Source organism: Heloderma suspectum, chromosome 3, assembly GCF_057233095.1.
Source record: "Heloderma suspectum isolate Gila_16-S chromosome 3, 16-S_ref, whole genome shotgun sequence".
Lineage (NCBI taxonomy): Eukaryota > Metazoa > Chordata > Lepidosauria > Squamata > Helodermatidae > Heloderma > Heloderma suspectum.
In genome coordinates this window covers 306,974,180-306,998,256 of record NC_139460.1, presented here as the reverse complement: position 1 = coordinate 306,998,256, position 24,077 = coordinate 306,974,180, and the positions used below count along the sequence as shown (strand labels likewise).

The window sequence follows — 24,077 nt, the reverse complement described above, 5'->3', positions numbered from 1 at the left end:
CCAAGTCGTTAATAAAAATGTTGAAGAGCACTGGGCCCAGGCCTGAGCCCTGTGGCACCCCGCTCATTACCTCTGCCCAGTTTGAGAAGTTCCCATTGATAAGCACTCTTTGAGTCTGATTCTGTAGCCAACTGTGGATCCAGCTAGTTTGCTCATCAGGATATCATGGGGCACTTTGTCGAGAGCTTTGCTGAAGTCGAGATAATATGATGTCTACAGCATTCCCACAGTCCACAAGGGAGGTGCCTTGATCAAAAAATGAGATCAGATTCATCTGGCAGGATTTTTTCTTGACAAATTGATGTTGGCTTTGCATAATCACTGCATTGTTTTCAAGGTGCTTCCAGATGGATTCCTTTATAATCTGCTCCAGAATTTTCCCAGGGATTGATGTCAGACTGACTGGTCTGTAGTTCCCAAGTTCCTCCTTTTTTACCCTTTTTGAAGATACGGACAACATTAGCCCTCCTCTAGTCATCTGGCACTTCACCCATCCTCCATGATTTCTCAAAGATAATAGACAGTGGTTCTGAAAGTTCTTCTGCCAGTTCCTTTATTACTGTAGGATGCAGTTCATCTGTCCCTGGAGATTTGAACTCATTCAAAGTAATTCGGTGTTCCTTGACCATATGCCTGTCAATCTCAAGCTGCAATCCTGCCCCTTCAGCCTGTACTTCGCATTTCCCAGGGGGGGACGGGGACGGTGTCATAGACCCTCTTTGGGGAGAAGTCGGAGCTAAAGTAGGAATTGAGTACTTCTGCCTTTTCTTTGTCGTCTGTTGCCATTTTGCCATCCTCATTTAATAGTTGAACCACCATTTCTTTCCTCTGTCTTTTACTATGCACGTATCTGAAGAAAGCCTTTTTGTTGCTTTTAGCATCCCTCGCTAATTTCAGCTCGTTCTCAGCTATAGCCTTCCTGACACCCTTGCTGCAATTCTGTGCTACCTGCCTGTACTCTTCCATTGTAGCTTGGCCTTCCTTCCACTTCCTATATGTGTCCTTTTTTGTTTTCAGGTCATCTCTAAGCTTTTTGTGAAGCCACATTGACTTCTTCGGTTGTCTTCCACCTTTTCTTCTTGTTGGAATTGTTTGTAATTGTGCCTCAGGAATTTCCTTTTTTAAAAGCTCCCACCCATCTTGGACTCCTTTTCTCGTTAAAGTCGCTTGCCATGGGACTTTACTTATCATTGTTCTGAGTTTATTAAAATCTCCTTTCCTAAAATCCAGGGTACGCGTTTGACTACACTCAGCTTTTGTTTCCCTTAGAACCAAGAACTGAAGTATAACATGGTCACTTTCCCCCAGAGTTCCTGTAACTGCTACTTTATCCACTAAGTCATCTCTGTTGGTTAGAATCAAGTCAAGGATAGCCGATCCTCTAGTTCCTTCCTCTACTTTCTGTAGGAGGAAGTTATCCGCCACACAAGTCAGGACTTTCCTGGAGGGGCCATGTTTTGCAGAATTTGTCTCCCAACAAATATCAGGGAAATTGAAGTCCCCCATTGCTACTACATCATGCTTCCTTGAAACATTGGCTGTTTGCTTTTCAAAAGTTTCATCCTCGACTTCTCCTTGATTGGGTGGCCGATAGTAGACTCCTACCACCAGGTTCCTTTTATTCTTTGCTGCATTTTTTTTTTAACCCAGATGCCCTCGATGGGGCTACCAAGCTCATCCTCCTGTATTTCTGTGCAGAGATGTAGTATGTATTTTTAATATATAGTGCATCCCCACCTCCCTTTCTGTTCCTTCTGTTCTTTTTGAACAAGTTATATCCTTCAATTGCTGTATTCCAGTCATGAGAGTCATCCCACCAAGTCTCAGTTATACCTATCAAGTCATAATTTCCCTCTTGTATTAAGAGTTCAAGTTCGTTCTGTTTGTTTCCCATACTCTGGGCATTAGTATATAGACATCGAAGACCATATGCTTCATGGTCTGGCTTTCTTCCTACATGTTTGCGAAGATTATTATTGGGCTCTATTCTCTCCGTTGGGGTGCGTGAGCCTTCGTCCATTGTTACCCCCAACTTTACGTCTCCCTTCCCCATAGCATTCAGTTTAAAGCCCTCCTGATGAAGTTCTTCATGCTGTGGCCAAACACATTCTTCCCAGCCTTTGTGAGGTGCAACCCATCCCTTGCCAACAGTCCATCTTCCAGGAAGTATAGCCCGTGGTCCCAGAATCCAAATCTCTCTCGTCGGCACCACCTTCATAGTCAGTCATTCACTCGGATTATTTTTCTTTCCCTTTCTATCCCTCTTCTAAGTACTGGAAGGATGGATGAGAAAACTATCTGGGCTCCAAAGTTCTTGAGTTTCCTTCCCAGAGCTTCAAAGTCTGATGTGATTTCTTCATAGCTCCGCTTGGCGGTTTCATTTGTTCCCACATGGATGAGAAGAAAGGGATACCTGTCAGTGGGCTTTATGAGTGCAGGCAACTTTTCAGTCACGTCTCTAATCCGTCCTCCCAGGAGACAACATACCTGGCGAGTCCACGGGTCGTGACATACTTGGTCTATCCCACGCAGCAAGGAGTCTCCCACTACTACTACTCTTCTCTTCTTGTTGTTGTAGGCCTGGGTTTCATCGCCTCTGCTTGACTGACTTTCATCCTCTTGCTCACTCTCATGCAGGTTCCCCTGTAATTCTTCCTCTGCAGACTGTCCTCCAGTCTCATCCTCAAGTACCTGGAATCGGTTCCACAGCTCCACTGCTTCCACTGGTGCAGAGTGGCGTCTAGTTCTTCTTCTCCTAACTGTCACTCTTTTCCGAGGAGTATCCTCTACTGCATTTTTCCTCACCTCAGCATTTCCCACTTCTGCCTCAGCTTGCTGTTGCTCTTCAAGCTTCTAGTCTTCACTTTGCTGCTGTAGTTCCACCATTCTGTCCAAGAATTCTTTGTGTTCTCTTATTCCCCGGGGGGTCAACAGTCGCCACTCCAGTCCTCTTACTTTTTCTTCCAGCAGCGTGATCAACTTGCATTTGTTGCAGATGTAGGCCATGTTGTTCTCAGGCAAGAAAACAAACATTGCACACACCTTGCAGGTCACCACCACTGGAGAGTCTTGTCCTTCCATAGCCTCTTTTCCCTTTTTGTGTCTAGCTTTCTGATTGTTCTAGACTAGCCTGTGCCTGGTCCTCTACTCACTAGAGGTTAAAAGTAGAGTCCCACTGGTGTGGAAGTGTGTGCTACAAGAAAAATCATTTTAAAAAAATGTTAGGGCCTCCCCCTTGACCTCCCCTGCTGAACTCCCCTGGCCAACTCCTGTTTTCTCCCCCTGTCCGCTCGCTCTGGTTGCTCGCTCTCTGGGAGCTTGCTTGCTTCTGTAGTCCCTGGACCAGCTGGAGCAGCTTCCTCTCTTCTGCTCTGCTCAGCTGGGAGGCAGGAAACAGACTGAAGCTTCCTGCCCACACAGCTGCTGGGAGTACTCAGGCCATACACACCCAATTCAGTTGGAGCTCTAGGAGCACCTGGTGAGCTCACAGCCACTCAGAAGGATAAAGGACAGCCCCCTGGGTTTCCTGCAGCCCACTTACCTCTTTGCTGGTCTCCTTTGTCTCTTCTACCACTGCACCTCCCCTGGCCAACTCCTGTTTGCTCCCCTGTTCGCTCGCTCTGGTTGCTCACTCTCTGGGAGCTTGCTTGCTTCTGTAGTCCCTGGACCAGCTGGAGCAGCTTCCTTTGCTCTGCTCTGCTCTGCTCAGCTGGGAGGCGGGAAACGGACTGAACAAACCTGTTCAAAAACATGCAAGTCTGTCCTTGGGATTCCTGTACAGCTTTAAGTAAATATGCTAAGTTTCCTCTGACTAAGTTCCCCATCTCTACATGGAAGTAATTTCTTTTGCCTCTTCTTTTTAAATTGGAAAACTGTACATTGATAGCCGTCAGCATTTTTGATATTTTAATAAATCCCTGTATATGCCTACCAGTACACCCCTGTACATATATACCTGGAAATAAGCCCTACAGGTTAAGAGGGAATCTTAAGAGGCCTCTAAGACGGAATTAGTTCTGAGTAAACATGCATAGGATTGGTATGTAAATGTACATTAAAAATACTTAGGATGCAATCCTGTGCATGCTTAGAAAGAGAAAATAAATCTGTTAGTATCATTTCTTTTTTAGTACCCCTTTGATATTTCTGTGTTCCATTTTAATTAGAGTCAGTAAACTGTCTCATCTTCTGTTCTGTCTTCCTTCCCAGTCTCTTGACTTCATTTCTCCACTTATCTTCAGTTGTCAGCTGGGGTGCCAGCATTTTGCTTCTTTCTTGCTTTGTTTGGAGTAGTTTCCAGGAGGTTCACAATAGTGCCTTGGGATGGTATTTAAATGTTTGTGTGAAACTATGCAGTGCCTTAAGGGTGTCAATATTTTTACTGTTTGATTGATCAACATGATTAAGGAAATGCTGAAAATGGATATAATTGCGCTAGCCTTCCATTTGCATTACAAATTTCTAGAATCTGGGGAGTCATTTGATTTGAGCAGCATTGAATTCGATCCAGCTGTGGTCTAGTGAAGTGCATCTGGAATCAGCATTTTACTAATCAAGAGAAACCTTCATCTTTTCAGGATTTCTTTAACATCAAATGGAACAATATAATATGTGAATTTTGTACCTCTGCATTATACATCACTTTAATAGCATACATACATACATATATATATATATATATATATTCATTTTTTATTGTGGTTTTAACAAAACAAAACAAATCATGGAGAGAAAAAAAGAAGAAAAACAAAAAGTACATGCATAAAGATATCAATATTCCATTTAAGTACAACTTTCTACAAAAGACATGAGATTACGTATAAGCTTCAACAAAAGCAGGCCTAATATCCATGTATTTGTCCATTCGCGAGTGGCACCTATATACCACCTATTCAAATGGTGACAGCGTTGTTAGGTCCTCAATCCATTGCATTACAAGAGGTGAGCATTTATCTTTCCAATGTTGTAATATCAGTATTTTGGCTGTCAAAAGGGCTCGAAAAAGCCATTTGTGCTGACCATACGTTAACTACGCTGACCAGGAAACCAGTAAATAGTTTTGGAGGACATATACATCATTAAATATTAAAGAGTGAGCTCTTGCCAAAAGGAGGCAACTGTTGGGCATTGTCAAATGATATGGTTGAAAGAATCATTAGGTGTATTGTATCTCCAACAATTCTTATTAAAAAGACGTTGTAGCATCCAGTACACCCGAAACAAGATAAGACATAGCCGAAGATCCATAGATATTTCAGATACAGACACTAAAATCACAATCCATTGATTAAGCAAAATGTGGCAATCCAGTTCTCTATTTCATTCCTGTCTTATACCCTGAATATCATATTTATTTACTGATAATAAGTATTTATATACAGGAATCATGACTGTTCAGCCACTATAAGTGTTTCAAATAACAATGGAGAATCTGAAGCTGTAATAGCGGCTGGACCAAATTTAGATTCTAACAAATGTTGCAATTACAAGTACTGCCATTCAGCCATAGCAGGTAAATCATATTTGGCAGGCAAGTCAGAAAATGACAAAAGCTCATCGTCAGGACCCAATAATTGATGTAGGGTAAAAATCAACTGATCTGTCCAAGTCTGCCACAGAAACATTTTTTTCCAGTTTTTAAATCTGGATTTGCCCAGAGAGTCAACTGAGCATGAGTATATTGATCAAACTTTAATTGATGTGACATTATACACCAGACCTCCCTAAAAGCTGGAATTGCCGGGTGGGGGGAATTTATCCATTCTAATATGCAGAGAACCTCATGTCATCCATTTAGAAAGAGGGTCCAGACAGAAAGATTCCAGAACTGACTAAGGTAGAAAATCTAATAGGACTGGAAAAAAACAGAATTTAATATAACAAATAGGCTTGATGGTATAAAGCAAGATCTGGAAAACCGAATCCACCTTCTTTAATTGGACGTTGCATCTGTTTCAGAGATATGCATGGTGGGGAGGGACACACACACACCCGAAATTTACAAAACAAAGCATTGAGTTTTTGAAAATATTTGCCAGGTATAAGTAGAGGAATCCCATGTATAATATAAACAATCCGAGGTATAATATTCATTTTTAGTGTGTAAACTTTGCCCCACAAACTCAGCTTTAACTATGCCCATCTATCTATATCCCGTGTAATCTCACTAATCAACTTATTCAAATTTAGTTTGATCATTTGGGGTATACAGTCAGGGCCAGAAATATTGGAACAAGGATAACTGTTTTGGCAGTTGGTCTCTGTACACCACCACATTGAAGTTGAAAGGAAACACACCCAGATGGGAGTGAAGTCAGGACTTTCAGCTGTAATTCAAGGGGTTTGACAGAAGTGGGACACTAACCATTCAGGAAGTACAGCCAGTGGCATACACACACACCATCGTTGGTGGCTCATAAGTAATGGAACAATGGCTGACAAGCAGCAGCATGGTCAGGTGTGGCCTGTTTCCTGGGTACCCCGTGACCAATCAAGCAGATAAAAGCCTGGAGGTGGTTCTGAGTGTTACATTTGCATTTGGTAGCTGTTCACTGGAAGTCGCAACATGAGGTCCAGAGAGGTGTCCATGCAAGTGAAGGAGGCCATCATTAGGCTGAGGAAACAAAATAGACCCATCAGAGAGATAGCAAAAATGGTGGGAGTGGCCAACACAACAGTTTGGAACATCCTGAAAAAGAAGGAATTAACTGGCAAGCTCAGCAACAGCAAAAGGCCTGGAAGACCACGGAAGACGACTAAAGTAGATGGCCACAGAATTCTGCTCCGGGTGAAGAGGAACCCTTTCACGACATCTAGCCAAGTCAAGAACGCTGTTGAGGAGGTAGGCATGTCATTGTCAACATCTACAGTCAAGAGACAGCTTTATGAATGTAAATACAGAGGTTTCACAACAAGGTGCAAACCACTGATAACGCTCAAGAACAGGAAGGCCAGATTAGCCTTTGCCAGCAAACACCTAAAAAAGCCTGCCCAGTTCTGGAATAAGATTCTTTGGACTGATGAGACCAAGATTAACTTGTACCAGAATGATGGGAAAAGAAAAGTATGGAGAAGGAAAGGAACAGCTCATGATCCAAAGCAGACCACATCATCTGTCAAACATGGTGGAGGCAGTGTTATGGCATGGGCATGTGTGGCTGCTAATAGAACCGGGTCACTGGTGTTTATTGATGACCTGACTGCTGATCAAAGCAGCAGGATGAATTCTGCAGTGTATAGGGCTATACTTTCTGCTCAGATTCAGCCACATGCTGCCAAACTGATAGGACGCCGCTTCATATTGCAGATGGATAATGACCCCAAACATACAGCAAAAGCTACCCAAGAGTTTCTCAAGGCAAAGAAGTCACCTGATCTCAACCCAATAGAGCATGCTTTTCACTTACTGAAAACAAGACTAAAGGCAGAAAGAACCACAAACAAGCAGCAGCTGAAGGCAGCTGCAGTAAAAGCCTGGCAAAGCATCTCGAGGGAGGAAACTCAGTATTGGGTCATGTCCATGGGTTCCAGACTTCAGGCAGTCATTGACTGCAAAGGATTTTCAACCAGGCATTAAAGGCGATCCTTAAGTTTGAAATGATGTTGGTTTGTTCCATTACTTATGAGCCACCACCGATGGGTGTGTGTGTATGCCACTGGCTGTCCTTCCTGAATGGTTAGTGCCCCACTTTTGTCAAACCCCTTGAATTACAGCTGAAAGTCCTGACTTCGCTCCCATCTGGGTGTGTTTCCTTTCAACTTCAATGTGGTGGTGTACAGATGCCAACTGCCAAAACAGTTATCCTTGTTCCAATATTTCTGGCCCTGACTGTATCTCTGGGAATATATTTTCCCAACTAAGTAATGGAATCTGGGCACTTTAGTCAATCTGAGCACAGTTAGTCAATATCACTTTAATAGCTAGTCTTCAATACAAATATATTTATATCATATTTTTGTATATATTTCATTCATGTTAGAAACATTTTGGGGTATGCTTTCTGTATACCAGTGTGAGCCATGCCTACCTTCTTCCCCTCTATTTGACTTTCCTGTCACTACTTCACGAGAACTGTACAAGACACATGTATAGCCTACCGTTGATGTGACAGAAGATTGAGCAAAGTCCTTGGGATAAAACGTGGAAAGATTTGAAGTCCACTACTCACTCCCGATGCTTGCCTTGTCAGCCTAATTTAGATTGTAATACTTCTCTCTGTCCAAGACAGTGAACTTTTCTGTTCTGTTCTGTTCAGCACCTTGCACACCACTGATAATGTATTAATGTTAATTGTTGTTGTTGTTGTTTAAATTTATGAATCACTTCCCACTCGAAAAAAAAGCAGTCTTGAAGCAATTTCCATGCACATACACATAAATCCATAATTAATATAATAAAAAAAGCAAAATCAATACAATATTAATTAGCATTATAATACAAATAAACACCATAAAAACATAATCTAAAACAACAAAATACAAAAAATATGCAATATGGACTGAGCAGGTTCATACTGGGAGAGACAGTCCTTGAAATATTGGGGGTCCTGAGCCATGTTTAGCTTTATAAGTTAAAACCAGCACCTTGGATTTAGCCAGGAAATATTTATTTTATTACTACGTTTATATCCTGCCTTTTTTCTTCTTGCAAGGAACCCAAGGCAGTTTATATGGTCCTTCTCTCCATTTTATCCTCACAACCATGCTCTAAGGTAGGTTAGGCTGAGAGTCAGCGACTGGCCCAAAGTCACATAGTGAGCTTCATGGTAGAGTGAGAACTAGAACCCAGATCTCCTGAATCCCAGTCTAACACTCTAACCACTACACCACACTATGAGTAGTAGATATTGCAAAGCTGAGCTCTGAACTGCTTCTCCCTTGGAACCTATCTATTGGGCTTAGCTATAGTGCACCTGTGCTTTTCTGATTTTAGTATCGTCAACTGAAAAGCTTTTCATTAAATCAGTTATTAAACTTTATGTTTAATTTTCTTATATTTTAAATGCTTTCTTCAGGTCCAGAATTTGACATTGCGCAGTCAGAAGTTGGGTGTATTGTCTAGTTCACAGAATGGTTCTCCAAAAAGCAGTAGTCAAGCCCAGACTTTAGCTGTGTGCTCTAATAAGCCTGTAACCAATACCAAAGGCAGCCAGTCAGATCCTCTAGAAAGCAAAAGGAAAGGAGACAGTCCAACTGCAGAGCCTCGAAGCCCAGCTGTTACACGTACATCAAGTATTCATCAGCTCATCGCACCAGGTAGGATAGAGATATCACCTTTTAAAAGGATGTTCATGTTCAGTACTTCTGATTTGCAAACGTATCAGTGTTGTGTGTATATCCTTTCCATCCAGTTCCATGTTGTATGAAATGTGCCACAAAATCTGAAGCTCCTGGAGACTATATGAAGTTCTAGGCAGCGAAGAAATTATTTTAATATGATGTGGTGCATGGTGTGGGGAGCTGAACCCTCCTCTGTCTTGCCCCCCTATACTTTGTCATCGCAGGAACTGGTCTCTAAGCCTGGCTCTCAACAAAAGCAGTGATGTGCATTTTCTGGAATATTTTCCACTTTCCTAAACCACCAGAGATTTACTTTCAAAACTTAAAAATGCCATGTATAAATATCTGAAAGGTTTTTTTCTAATAACCAAATTAGTTGAACTGAAATATTAGATTAGGAGGAAAATTCAATATGGTGCACTTAGTGTGATGTAAATGTTATATTTAAAAAACCTCAGTGCTTTGCTTCGAGATTATTTGTATTTCAAACTTTAAACAGGTATTATTGGAATACTTGTAAATATTTTAAGACGTGACAGCTCAATAGTTCACATTTTTCTTACAGTGGGTTACATCCATACTTAGTAATACTTTGAGTAGAGCCACGGAAATCAGTGGGGCTTAAATTAGTCATATTTTTCCCTAAAATTTAAATAACAGATTAATTATTTGGTTTTAATTAAAATTTTTGGTTTGGTTTTGGAGACATGTACACCCATTTCCGACTGTCCACGAATGTGTAGGCATTTCCTGGTAGGGAATACCTAAACATTTCCATAGTCCAGCACATCTGAACCAGACAAGTGTGAAATAGGCCCAATTTATCCCTTGCCCTTAAAACCCAGAACATGAAGTCTGCCTCGCAATAACCACCAACACAGAGCAAATCAAAATATCAATAGGATGGAATGTTGGGCTGAATGGAGAACGTTTCAGGGCAAAAATAATTTTGCGTGCTAGATATCATGTCATATTCTCCAAGAATGGCAGGTAGTTCAGTAATATCTTGAGGTCTCTATACTGGGCGTGTCTATATTCAATACTAAAACATACAATTGGCATTTTTCAAACATATATGTTCCTCTGCAAATCCCCCATTTTCAAGCTTTGTCATAATATGATTCCCTAAATTAGGAAGTAAACTTTGCTTTAAAAAATAGATTACATCTCTGCTTTCTGGCTTCTAAAAAGGCATGTGAAGCCATGTGCAAACTCGAGTACAGTCATTTAAAATTAAATTTTAAATTAATACAAAAAAACTAATAAAGCAATAACCACTTGTATAATAAAAAGTAGAAAAACATTTGGGCTCCTCCCCTGATAAGATAAAGACATAGCCTCAGTAAGCTCAGATCCAACAGAACCAGGCACCAGACCCATGATCCTGCTTGACAGGGGAAAAGGGAGGGAATGAATTTGCTCAGCTTCCAGAACAACTTGTAAAAGTAGACTACATTGGATTTAGCCTTTGTTTAAAGAGCTGACCATATGGAGTCCTGGCTATTGGCTTGGGAAAGGGAGTTTTGTATGCAGCACCTGTTTTCCCTTTTCTGCATTTCTGTAACCCCAACCTGGACCAGGGCAGTATATGTGCTTTTCATGTAACCACAGAATTTATTATTGGGTGCAGAATTTGATTTACTAAGAATCGAGGTTTCATTTTTTAAAAAGTTTTCCTATTACTGTGGCTGTGAAGATAGGCTGGAATATATTTGGGTAAAGGCTGATAAAATCTCAGAAACCAGAAGGGAGATTGATCAAAATCTTCAGTAGTCAGACATAGAGCTTCAGTTCACTGCAAAACTCCAGATCCCTTCACATTACTAGTAGAACCAGAAAAATTGATATAATGCAAGCAAATCTACTTATGCCTTTTTTGGTGGTGAATGTATGCTTCCCCTTGGAAATTCAGTTCCATAAAAATGCTTTGACTACCCTGCTTATGCTAAAAATCAATATTTTTAGAATGCTCAGCCCGGTCAAAACATTGTTATGGAATTGGATTATACAAACAAGATGTCATCTCATTATTCACACGTGTTTCTCTAAGAATTTGTCAAACTGGAGTCATCGTATTATACATACTGGATGTTTTTATTCATAAAGAAAATGATCTTTTTGCTTGGTTTGGCCAAACACTAGGTAGACATAGTTCTGCTTATCTGAAAACATGCATCTTTTGTGGGTTTTTAGTGGATTTAAGGAAATATTAATTGCCATTTTTTCCTTTTCACTGTGCAGCTTCATATTCTCCGATTCAGCCTCATTCTCTACTAAAGCACCAACAATCCCCTCTTCATTCACCATCTTCAAAAATTTCCCATCATCAGCTGATTTTCCAGCAGCAGCAAGTTCAACCAATCACACTTCAGCTTCCTCCCAGTCAGGAAGCATCTTCTTCACAACACTGTGTACCAGTCCAGGGCCATGCCCTTCCTCCAACTCCCAGCAGTACCCTATCACAGCACTGTACACCTGTTCACATCCATCCACCTCCTCTTCCTCCTCCACTTTCCCCAACCCCATCTCAGTCCTCACAGCAATCAGTGGTGGTATCTCCCCCACCACCTCCTTCGCCCAGCCAGTCGCCAACTATAATTATCCATCCCCAGGCTCTTATTCAGTCACAATCACATCCACTAGCATCATCAGCGCTTCAGTCAGAACATAATGCAGCACAGGCTGATGACAGTCGAACAGAACCAATATCACAGTCTACTAATCTTCCACCCCAATTGCCACCTTCTCCAATAGTACACATTGGCTCAGCAGATCAGCCTTCCATGGTGTCCACAGGCCAGCCGATAACATCTCCAACACCTCATCAACAGTATCCAACTTTGCAGCCCACACCAATTCCAGTTGCAACCTCTCCACAGCTGTCAACATCTCCGACCCACAATCAGCCACTCCCCCTTCCTCCTGTTCAGTCTCTACAAGTGCAGCCTGAGATTTTGTCTCAGGGTCAGGTTTTGGTGCAAAATACGTTGCTTTCTGAGGAGGAGCTTCCTGCTGCTGAAGCTTTGGTCCAGCTGCCATTTCAGACCCTTCCTCCTCCTCAGACAGTTGCAGTAAACCTTCAAGTGCAGCAAGCAGTACCTGTTGAGACCCCAGTGGTAAGCCTCTGGTAACTTACTCTCTTGTTTTAAAGCTAAATGAAACACTGGCAAACTAAAGCTGGATGAAATATTGATAGGTTTTGTGTGAGGTGTTATTTGTTTTCTTATGACTAAGCTTATCTTATAGTTGTAAATAGATGTTTCTTCCTACAAAACATCTACCAGTTTTAGGATTTTTGTGTGATAGGATCTACATTTGATTTAGAAATTCTAGCTGGTCTAAGAGATTTCAACCTGAAGAATGGAGTAAAAATATCTAAACAAACAAATACATCTGTACATCAAGTAGACTGAAGCATTCTATTCTAGTATTGCATTAAAATGCTGTCATCTTCGCACCAGCTGTTTTCCAATTATGAAGCAGTAATCACTGTAAAAAGTGTTTTTCACTCATCCTAATTGAAGGATAAATTGATTATAGCCTATCTGTGTATGCTAAATCTTGCCTCCTCCTGCTTTCCCATATTAAGTGTATGCTTTAAACTACTTTAAGAGGAAAAGCCCAATTTTTAATATGGTATGGTGTTAGGGGTTTTTGTATATTCTCTGCACAGAATACATGTATGCATGTATCTACGTAATTTAGTGTGCATAGCTTTCCTTTCTTTTTTTCTTAACTTTGCACGGGTTGGACTAGCCCTTAGTTTGATACAGCGAAGCCTTCAAGCAAACCTATACAGCTGTCAGAGTTGGACACATTGTACCCATCCTGTTTACATGAAACCATACCCGCTGGCACCCCTAGGCATGCCCCCTGCCATGGTTAACCCCTAGAGTCCCCTGAAAGAGGAGTCTATCCACTCCGCTACCCTGAGGGGGGCTACCCAACAGCATGGGGAAGGGGGCAGGTGTATAACTCAGTCCTTCAGCCTACTAATTTCCAGTGGCTTCAAACTGTGTGGCTTGCAAAGCTATGTACTGGTTAGGGAAGTCTGCCCCCTAGTGGCTGAAGATGTGACTGCAGGCTTCCACCATGTGGACACATTAAAATTAATTAATGCATTTAAAAAACAAATTAACCACAAGGTGCACACACCTAGGACCCCCTTAATATGCATTCCAAGTTTTAGGTGTCTAGATTTCATGGTCTAGTGGCTATGGTGCTGAGGGATAGAGGACAGATATCCTCTTTTATTATTATAGACTACATTTCTGTACCACACAATAGCCAGAACTCTCTGGGTGGTTCACAAAATACAGGTACAGCCATAAGAATAAGTAAACATAATATAAAATCTAAAACAAATTAAAACAGCCACAGAATAAAACCAACACTAGAAGGCAAGAGCTGTGCAAGGATCTAAAAAGCACTAACACATTTTAAAAACATATGGTCTCTGTCCAGGGACACAAATGATCTAAGACCCATGTGAGTTCGTTTTCTGTTATTAATATATATATAGATCTTTGATCCTATTGATACTGTTTGGAAGCAATTGTGTTATACTCACCACAGTTAGTCAGTAGAATTGTTACTGAGATTACAACTCAAGTGACCAATTCTGAAGGCTTATTTCAGATTTCTGATTAATTGCCTGTCTTGAGAAGCATGTTGTATACAACAAAATTATGGAACATGATATTTTTAAAATTATTGTGAGTTTCAACAAAACAAAAACAAACAAAAAAGAAATTTGCAAGTATAACTACAAGCTTTAAAGGCTTCAGTTCCAAGTATTACAATATTCTAAACATAGAAAAGAAAAAAGAAAAGGAGGACTGGATTATATATAAACCTGAGTAAAAGCAGACCAAATATCCAAATATAAGTCCATTTGCAAGTGGCATCTCTATACCACTCTTTCAAGCATTGCTAGTATTGTTAGGTCTTCAATCCATTGCATTACAGGTGGTGAGCTTTTATCCTTCCAGTGTTGTAATATCAGTCTTTTAGCAGTCAAGTGGGTGCGAAAAATCCATTTACGCTGACCATGTGTTAGATTCCAACATGCAGGTAAATAATTTAAAAGAACATGTACATCAGTAAATATTAAAGAGCTTTCCAATACAAAGATTATCCATATGATAACTTCCACCCAAAAGGAGGTCACTATTGAGCATTTCCAAAACATATGAATAAAAGAAGCATTAACTGTATTACATCTCTAACAATTAGCAAATTTAGACAAGTCTTTGTTAAATAGATGTTGTGGTGTCCAATAAACCCGAAACAAAAGTTTTTGCTGGATAAGGCGTAACCGAAGGTCCATGGACATATCAGATACAGATGCTAAAACAGAAGGCCATTGATTAGGCAAAATAGGATACTCCAATTCCCTATTTCATTCCTTCTGAAGACCCTGTGTATCATACTTATTCTCTGATAATAAGTATTTATAAACATGACTCCTGGGTCGATGTACCTGGTCAGCTTCGATAAGTGTTTCTGAGAAGCACTGAAAGCAGCAGGACCAAATCTAGATTCTAGCAAATGTCGCAATTGCAAATACTGCCCATTCGGCTGTAGCAGGTAAATCAAATTTATCTCACAAAGCTGAAAATGGCTAAAACTCATCATCAACACCCACTAATTGCTTTAAAGTAAAAATCCATTATTATTTTTCTTGCCCTTTCTTTTAAATTATAATTTGATTCTCCAGCCCACAGCACATAATCATTTTTTAAAAGTAAAGTGCAGTGATTAACTGTGTAATCTATTTTTTTAAGTTCATTTTACAACCATTTACAAAACTTCTGTTGTGTTTATTTTTTATTTTTAATAAGTTAATCCTGCCTTTCCTTCAAAAAAATGAAAACCCAGGATAGCTAACAAAATCCATAAAATATCGAGAGGACTTGCTGTTAAAAGTGCTGATGTACTCAATGCAGATTTATCAAGTGGAGGAGATGTGTGAGGAAGAGATGCTGGAGGAATCAGAATGTGACCGTATGGCTAGGACCCCCACCCCACCAACCCTGTCACCACCGGCTATAACCTTAAGAAACAGAGATGAGCTCACCTATGAGGAGCCCTTTCCAGGTAAGAAGGAATGTAGAGATACATAGTTATGTAGGGCATCTTCTGGTTCTTATGACTCTTTCTTTGTGCAATACTAAGGGCTGATGATTGTGCTGCAAGATAAAGGGAGAGACTCTCACCCAGTATCCTCAATATCCGAATTCTTTCTTGGATTCAGCACATTGCTGAAGCCATTGTAAGCATCATCCTTCCTTGCTTGCACAGCAGGAAGAAGAGCATATCAGAAATCTCTTCTATTAGCTGTGGTACCTCTGCTTAAAACCATGAGACCTCACAGATTTAAGGGGGAGGGAAAAAGGAAAAATCTAATCACCAAGCTGGTCTGGCTTGGCCTTGGCAGTAGGCAACCTAGGCTTGCAGCTTAAAAAAGAAGCAAATCGCAGGAGCCTTCACTTTTTTTCACGTGTTCTTCTGCAGCTCAGAACACGGAAGGCAAAGGAATGGATTGGAGGACCTGTTAAAATAGGCAGGCACAAGGGAGCTATGCAACTGGCAAAGAATCCCAACATCAGTGGGACCAGATGAGGAAGGAGTTGAACAGTTTCTGAGGGAAAGGTTTAAGTAAGCAGCAGCAGACTGTCAGGACTCAGGAGTTCTCAGCCCCTGAAATATAGTGGAAAAATGGGAAACCTCAGCAACTGATGGCTGGCATGATTGGGAGAGTGGAGTGGGGTGAATGGGCACCCTCTCAGGGTTTCACAGACCACAAACCCAGACAGTGCTGTTGAGCTGCAGGGGTTGGGGTGGATGGGGGATTCAGTCTCCTGCCTAAAGCATGTTTTGCTGCTGGGTCAAATGCAAGTACTAGCAATATTCAGCAATCCTAAACTCTAGAAACTTCTAGAGCTACAAAATTCCTAACATCTGTGAGCCAGCTATTTGTAGCCAGCTATCTTACATTACATCATGGCTCTAGGTATAACTCAGTTCTCATTGCATTTTAACCCCCACATTTTACATTGCATTCCAATCCTCCTCTTGGGCCACAGATTAATTTGGTTTGGTGACCAATATTACAGTTAATGCATTTATCTGTACATACACATTTCTTAACTGAGTATAATTTAATTTCCATTGAAGAAGTAAAATGGCACAAAAACAAACTTCACAGGTAATAAATTATGTTAACCTCTTAACAGAGGACAAGAATATCAGTAGCTATCAAAACTGGAGCACCAGATCATTATGCATGCTTAGGCTGTCCCTAATCTTAGATGGGCAGGGAGTCGTGGTGCACAGCTAGCAATGGAGGACTCTTGTTCCCTGTGCATTTTCTCAAAAGTATCCAGAAATAACTGCTGTCGAAGGCAGAATATTGGCCTAGATGAACCAGCAACATTAAAAGTGATATATGAGGAAAGGAAAGGTAGACAAGAGCAGACTTGCAGCTTCTTCCTTAGTTGAGAGCATATACGCAAATTAGGATATGCAATTTTCTTTTTATTAAAACTGAAGAAATGAATGCAGTTCATTTAATGTAAGAACAATATTTAATAGGCTTGAAAAATGGCATTAGGCAAGAAATCAGGAGAAGGGTGGCATATAACACTAGTAGTGTGCTGTACCATTCCTGCCCGTGTTCCATGCCAGTGAAGCCAAGCTTCTACACTAATTAAAATTATGCTGATAAATCACATTATGCAAATCAAGACCATATTATGCAATTTCTGTCCGAGTAGTACACATGTGAGTACTGCAGGGCTCTTAACTAAGCATGGGAGGGCAGTGGACCAAGTCTCAATTACCTTGACAATCTGTCAGTTGATAAAACATATTAGGAAGAGAATTTTGTGATGGCAAAGCCATGAATGAAAATAATGTTTTCTATAACTGTGAAGACTTTTGAGCTTGAGTTATTTTTTTAAAAATACATTACTTATTTTTCAGAACAAGAGGGACATCCTTCAGTGGCCTCCTCAGTCAGCGCTTCTGTAATTAAATCACCATCAGACCCGTCACATGCCTCTATTCCACAACCACCGCTTTTGCTTCCAGCAGTCGCCACAAGGAGTAGCAGCGCATCAGTGTCTAATAGGAACCCTAGCATAGAAAACAAACTTCCACAGGCAATCGTTAAGCCACAAATCCTTACCCATATTATTGAAGGCTTTGTGATCCAAGAGGGGTTAGAACCATTTCCTGTAAGTGCAAAATATGATGTTGAGCCATGTATGTGTGATATTTTTGTTTAAAAAGGCAATATGTTGTGGTTATTTGGGGACAGATCTATGATTAAAATATATATATGGTGTTGTGGCAGAAATATTTGTACTGAGGAAAAGTCAAATTAGACTCTTTGATATTGTTTTGAAAATCCCGTAAATATTTGTGTAGCAAGGTTTCAAGAGAAACAGCAGCAGCAGAATGTTCAGAGATAATGTCCCATGTTTACTTTTCTTTGTGAGCCCCATTGAACTTTAAGAGTGAAGGCCAGCTCCTCCCTACAAACATTATGCTCCAAAGAAGAGTGAGTTAGCAGAGGAGTAGAATGCTGACATTGCTTTACTGCCACACTCCTAGAAGTGGATTCTCCACTCCTGGATAGGCTGAGCCTAAATGGGCAGTTCTGTCACTAAATAACACCCCATTGTTGAAATCAGTTGACAGGCACAACTGTTGTTTACTCCATCATTTAAACTTCAGAGAGGAAAAAGTAAACAGGAAAGTATCCAAAGGTGCTATGGAAAATAGATTTTTTTTAATGTTATGTGTTTAAAGCTACATTTCTTTACCCAAGGGTATTTTTCTACTCCTTTCTCAACAGACTTTTTTTTGGTCTATTTTCTTTCATAGAATCATAGAATCATAGAATAGTAGGGTTGGAAGGGGCCTACAAGGCCATCGAGTCCAACCCCCTGCTCAATGCAGGAATCCAAATCAGAGCATCATGATTTTCCTGTACTCTGTATGCATGTAAGGACCAAAAGTAGACAACAGAAGATAACAAATCTCTTATGAAAGGAGTGGGAAAATACCTTCTTTTGAGCAGTGACTCAAAAGGTGTTGGCAAATAGCATATCTGTTTTTCTGTGGTGTCCTCTTTTGGTATTTTCCCTATGAAATTTCAAAGCCAGAAATGGAAGTCTGAAATAAGCAAAGATGCCTTTCAAATGATAGATTTATTTGCCCCTCCTCTTTTCATTCCTCCATCCTCATCTCATCTGTTTTCCTCATGTTGGGTCTGATATGGGCTGTAGACTGCAATAGACTGCAGCCAGTGTCTGTTTTTAAAATTGCTGCATGTGCCTATTCTATGCCTCTCTGTCTACTTCATGGCAGTAAACAGGCTAATAAGTGCATGCCCTTGCCTTGTAGTCTGCAAGGCTACATCTGGTAAACAACATGTATTATTTTCTTGTATTATGATTTCATCTTTCTCTTGTAACAGGTAAGTTGTTCATCTCTTCTGGTTGAGCAGCCTGCAAAAAAGAGGCTCCTAGTGGAGGGCCAGGTGATGAATGTTATGTGTGTTGAGCCAGAGCTACAGAACAATGCAAAACATGCAGACAACTCCTCAGACACAGAGCTGGAAGACATAATTACTGAAGGTTTGTGCATATTAATATATATTGAGCAACTATTTCACCATTTCCCCAGGTGCTTTAAATATGTTCTGAAATCTGAGCCTACCTCTTTTGTCCACAATGAGGCTGTTTCCCGAGACTGCAGACACAATTAGAAGAGTTTTCCAATAGTTGTCACTTAATGCCATCTGTTACATGTGAATGCTGAATCTGTAAGAAACATTTTAGCTCTGATCCAGCTGTAGTCCCTGGCTGGAGATGTGCTTCTCCACCCACGTCAGATGCATCCATGAAATTCTATTGTAACTGAATGTGGATGCACATCTGCATCAGCTGCACGCATGGATCTCCCTTCTTAGATCAGGCAGTTGCGTGTTAAAGAGCATTCAGTTGTCTTACATAAAATTCAATGATAAAAAAAACCTGCACCCAGTTTAAGACCGGAGTTAAGGTTGTCTCATGTTGGCTCAAGCTCCACAAAGCCAGGAAATTGGAAGCTTAGGCTGATGCCTAAACAGGTGTACAGTTGGACTCAGTGGTCTTATAGGCCCCTTCCAACCCTACTGTTCTGATTCTATGACCCTGTGATAAGTAATGATGTGTAGTGTCACAAATGGTGCTTGCTTACAACTTACCCTCCATATACCCACACTTTTCCTGGGTCTTTCAGACCCAAATCCAGATGGGGAGGATGGAGTGCCTGGGACCAGCAAAGATGCCCCACATTATTCTGGCCCTGTATTGCTTTATGAAGCATCTGAACCTTGCTGTATTGCTAGAAGAATCCTCCTGTGATTTTACCCATGACTCCTTGTGGCTTGACAGTTTCCCACTATCAGAATGCTGACAGAAACACTGGAATTTGTCTCAGTAGTACTGGCAGCAACGTTCTGGCTTCAGAATAAAACTGAGCATGCCCAACGTAACTTTACCAGCAGTTGCTGCCATAAGCTTTCATAGGGCAGAATAACCTTGATAATTGTTAAACTGCTGCTCAGAATTTCACCAAAGCAATGAAAGTCACACCTCTTCAACAAACCTGAATAAAGTACATCAGTAGTTTTCCTCAGAATTTGAAAGAAATATATGATATGCCATGCCCCAGCTTAAAACAAAAGGTACAAATGGGTCAGTTTTCAGAACTTTTTAATTTCTTGTGTCTGCAATTGATATCGAATCAGTTTGAAATTTTGCACAATTGTAGACCTCATCAGGTAGATTATGGATGCCAAGTTTCAAGTTATTTGTGGTCTCTGTGCATCACACATATGGGCTCTGCACCTGCACAGACCCTCAATTCGGGAAACTTCTATAGCTCAGGAGTTTTGGCAGAAACCCTTCCCCCACCATTCAAGTGTGCTTGTCCCTAGCAGGTTCCCGCTTATTCACTCAGTTCTCTTTTGACCGCCATTGTGGTAGCCTCGTCAGGGAACGTCTTGTGTTTTGTTTGTCTGAAGGTACTAAAAAGCTGAGGTTTTATTCTTTTCTCTCTCTCAATATTTCTTGTCCTTCTCTTCTGCGTTATTTGATTTGATTTTGTTTTTCACAATCCTGCGCTTGCCCTTATGGGCATATGGCCCTCAAGGTGCCATTTGGAAAGTGTGGCCATTGCGGGAGCAAATTACCACTGTCTGATGGACACTCGCTGTGTCTATTTTGTCTCCTAGAAGGCCACATCGTTATTGCCAGTTGTTCTCAAAACAAGCCCAGCGAAATTGCTCGGATCGCCTAAGGGCGTTGATGGAGCCTACTCCGATGGCTCAAGTGCCAACCACCCCGCCCCACTGGGGGATATTCCTGCTGTTCAGGAACCTGTTCAAGTGTCAGGGAATATGTCCCCCCAGCATTCTACTCAAAAATCACTGAGCACAAAAAATACCCCTACTCCAGGCAGAATGCTGACACTTTCTTTGGCCAGGAAACTGACTAAAAAGGCCAAGATGCCCAAACAGCCTGTTCTCTCTTCAGATGCAAAGAAGAAAGCTTCTAAGAAGCTTGCAGGCTCTGCTTGGGATCAAGCCAAACTGCATTCCCCATCTCGGGATCAGTCAAGGTCACCAACATGGACCGTTTCTACCAACACTTCTGTGAGACCTCAGGATCGACTGGCTTCCCTGGTAGCGAGGGTGATTCCCACTGCTCCACCAATGCTTCTTTCACCCATTCTGAGCCCATGTTGGCATTGAGGTTGGACCTGATTCTGTTTATGTTGACTTCAGAGGGTGAGATCTGGGACTTCTCCACACCTGAATTGCCCGCTCTGCCACCTCATCCATTTCGCGCCCTGAAGGGAGATGGTTTCTGAGACAGATGTCCAGGCTCGTGTGACTCCTTCTTGGACGCTTCCATCAGGCAGAGTCAGCCCTCTAGATTTTATGAGCATCTGTGAGAGCAGTTCAGGTCTCTGGTGTCCAAGTGGGGCAAGCATTACAAATGTGACTTACCCTACAGGAAACCCCAACACTGGGATGATCGCTGAGATTATCTTTATGGGCAGTGTCACTAATACCATTGTGAGGGATTGTCTGATTAGGAACCCACTTGGTATCAAAGTCAGCCCTCAACTACGGTCTCGATACCTCCTGAGTCAGAAGGAATGTTCATTGCCCCTCCGCCAGTCTCCAGGGGGTTGCACAACCTGCTGGGCCTTCAAATGCCACTGCCTTGTCCACTTTCAAGGCAGCAAGTGCCACTTCCAGCCTCGGCCATGTTACCACCGCATCCACAGGAACAGGCCTCCAAACAGGCTGCTCTTCCAGTGCCTACGGAAAGGTCTCCACTCTCGGGCACAGAAGATTATGAGTTTGTTTCTACCTCCCTTTCATCACACCATCTTTCTTTGTCATCTGTAGATGCAGCACTGGGGTCTCAAGACGCAGTTTCCCCGTTGGAAGATCTGGGGCAATTCTCTGATCAAGTTATGAGAATGGCCCAATCCTTGGGGCTTGCCACTCAACAAGCAGCACCTATGGTACTGGATCCGCTCTGTGATGCTGTCTATACAGAATTATTGAGACCAGTGGTGATTCCTCTCTTACCCACTCTGCAGGACACTATTAAACAGTTGTGGAAGGCCCCCTCCACCATGTTGCCCACGTCTAAGCAACTGGAGAGGATGTGTCGGGTGCAGGAAGTGGATGCTGAATTTCTATTTAACCACCTTGCTCTGAATTCGATTGTGGTCAAGGCAGCCCAGGGAAAGACTTGCAGAGTCCACTGTTCACCGGCCAGCATCTTGATTTCCTTGGATGTAGGATATACTCCTCCACCACACTCGGCCTGAAAGTGTCCGACTATCAAGCTGCCATGTCCAGCTACCAACTGTTTTTGTGGGACAAGGTGGGGAGTTTGTTCGAACACTTCACTGAGGACAGAAAAGACTTAGCTTGCATCTTCCAAAATGAGGTGATGAAGCTTTCCAGGCAGCAGATAAATACCTCCAGACACCAGGTAGACACTAAATTCCTGGTTGGTTCTATCACATTCCAATCACATGCTTGGCTCAGGTCAGTGGGTCTTTCCCAGGAAGCTCGGTCCTGAATAAAGGACCTCCCGTTTGATGGCCATGACCTCCCCCTCCTCTCCTGAGGAGACTGGTTTGTCTCTATCAACCTCAAGGACACTTATTTTCACATCGCCATAGAGGAGTTGCATCAATGCTATCTCCGCTTTGCCATTGGTAGCAACACCTACCAGTTCCAGGTACTCTCCTTCAGCCTCACCACTGCTCCAAGGGTATTCACCAAGTGCATTGCAGTGGTCTGTTCCCATCTTTGGATGGAAGGCATTGAAGTGTACCCGTACATCGATGACTGGCTGTTGGTGGCATCCACACGGAACTGTTTCCTTTGGTTGATAGAGGTGACCTGCAATCTCCTCCAGTGCCTGGGACTTTGCATCAGCATGGAGAAATCTCAGCTGCAACCAACTCAGAGATTTCAGTTTATTGGGGCACTGCTGGACAGGTCAAGCTTTCCTACCCCATGATCATGTGAAGCTACTGACTTCTTTGGCAAAGGAACTAATGCTCTGCAAATCCACCACAGCGCTCAAAATCCATCACCTGCTGGGTCTGATGACCATGACAATGACTGCCATTCACTACACTCGATTACATATGAGACCACTCCAGAATTGGCTCATACACAATTTTGATACCAAGCGGGACATCCAGTGGACCAGGCTGCGGCTTCCCCCAGACATCAGAAAGTCATCAGACTTCAGTGGTGGACAGTGCCAGCCAACCTAACCGAGAGCATGCCATTCCTTCAGCCCTCTCCATCCTGTGTGGTGACTACAGATGTGTCACTCTCAGGATGGGGAGCTCACTGTTTGGGCCTCATGGTCCACAGACAATGGTCGACTGAGGAATCCAAACAGTATATCAACCTGTTTGGATTGACAGGTTGTGGGCAGTGGACAAAGCTCTGCAGGCATTTGAGCTGGACTTGGCAGACAGAGTGGTCCGGCTTGTTTTGGACAATGCCACAGTAGTTGCGTACCTGAACAAAAACAGTGGTATGACATCACTTCCACTCCTCGCCTTGAATCTTGAGATTTTTCGGTTGCGTGCGCCCTGTCTGATTGGAATGGTCGCAATACAGGTTGCTAGGACTGACAATGTATTGGCCAGCCAACTCAGTCAGACCAAGTTGACCTCCCATGAATGGGTTATGATCAGTCCTGAGGATGCTATTCCAGCATTGGAGCACATTGGAGGTGGATATTTTCACCACACGGGACAGTGCCGTTTGCCAGGTCTTTTGCAGTTGAGCAGGCCATGGTGTGGGCTCGCAGGGAGACACCTCGGTTCTCAAGTGGATGGGAGTGTTGTATTACCTCTTCCTCCTTTCCCACTAATCACCAAAGTCCTGGCAAAGATTGGGATAGATGGTACAGAGTACATACTCATAACTCCACCGTGGCCTCGACAGCCTTGATTCATCCCGCAACTCAGGATGGCCTGAGATTGATACTGTGATCTCCCATCGCATCTGTCCCTTCTCACCAGGGAGAATGGCAGGATTTGGCACCCAGGCTTGCCGACTGTCCACATGATGGCACGGAGAATAAGATAACTGTTACCGAGCTGGTCCCGGCAGTGATACAGAAAGTCCTTGATGCCACTTGCAAGCCCTCTACGCTGTGCTCCTACTCTAGGAAATGGACTGCTTT

At 42.2% G+C, this 24,077-nt stretch overlaps 1 protein-coding gene across 6 annotated transcripts in view; it reads left to right on the top strand.

The window, feature by feature from the left end:
• The window catches only part of PHC3 (polyhomeotic homolog 3), a 94,117-nt gene that overhangs the window by 55,178 nt on the left and 14,862 nt on the right, over positions 1–24,077 (top strand). For 5 of the 6 annotated variants that reach the window (XM_084841539.1, XM_084841534.1, XM_084841535.1 and 2 more), the window contains exons 7-11: positions 9,015–9,255; positions 11,521–12,395; positions 15,228–15,378; positions 17,266–17,519; positions 18,767–18,926. In XM_084841539.1, the coding sequence (XP_084697665.1) occupies positions 9,015–9,255; positions 11,521–12,395; positions 15,228–15,378; positions 17,266–17,519; positions 18,767–18,926 (1,681 nt within the window). Of the gene's footprint in view, positions 1–9,014; positions 9,256–11,520; positions 12,396–15,227; positions 15,379–17,265; positions 17,520–18,766; positions 18,927–21,754; positions 22,286–24,077 lie in introns of those variants that run through there. The other variant, XM_084841536.1, reaches the window with a different exon arrangement.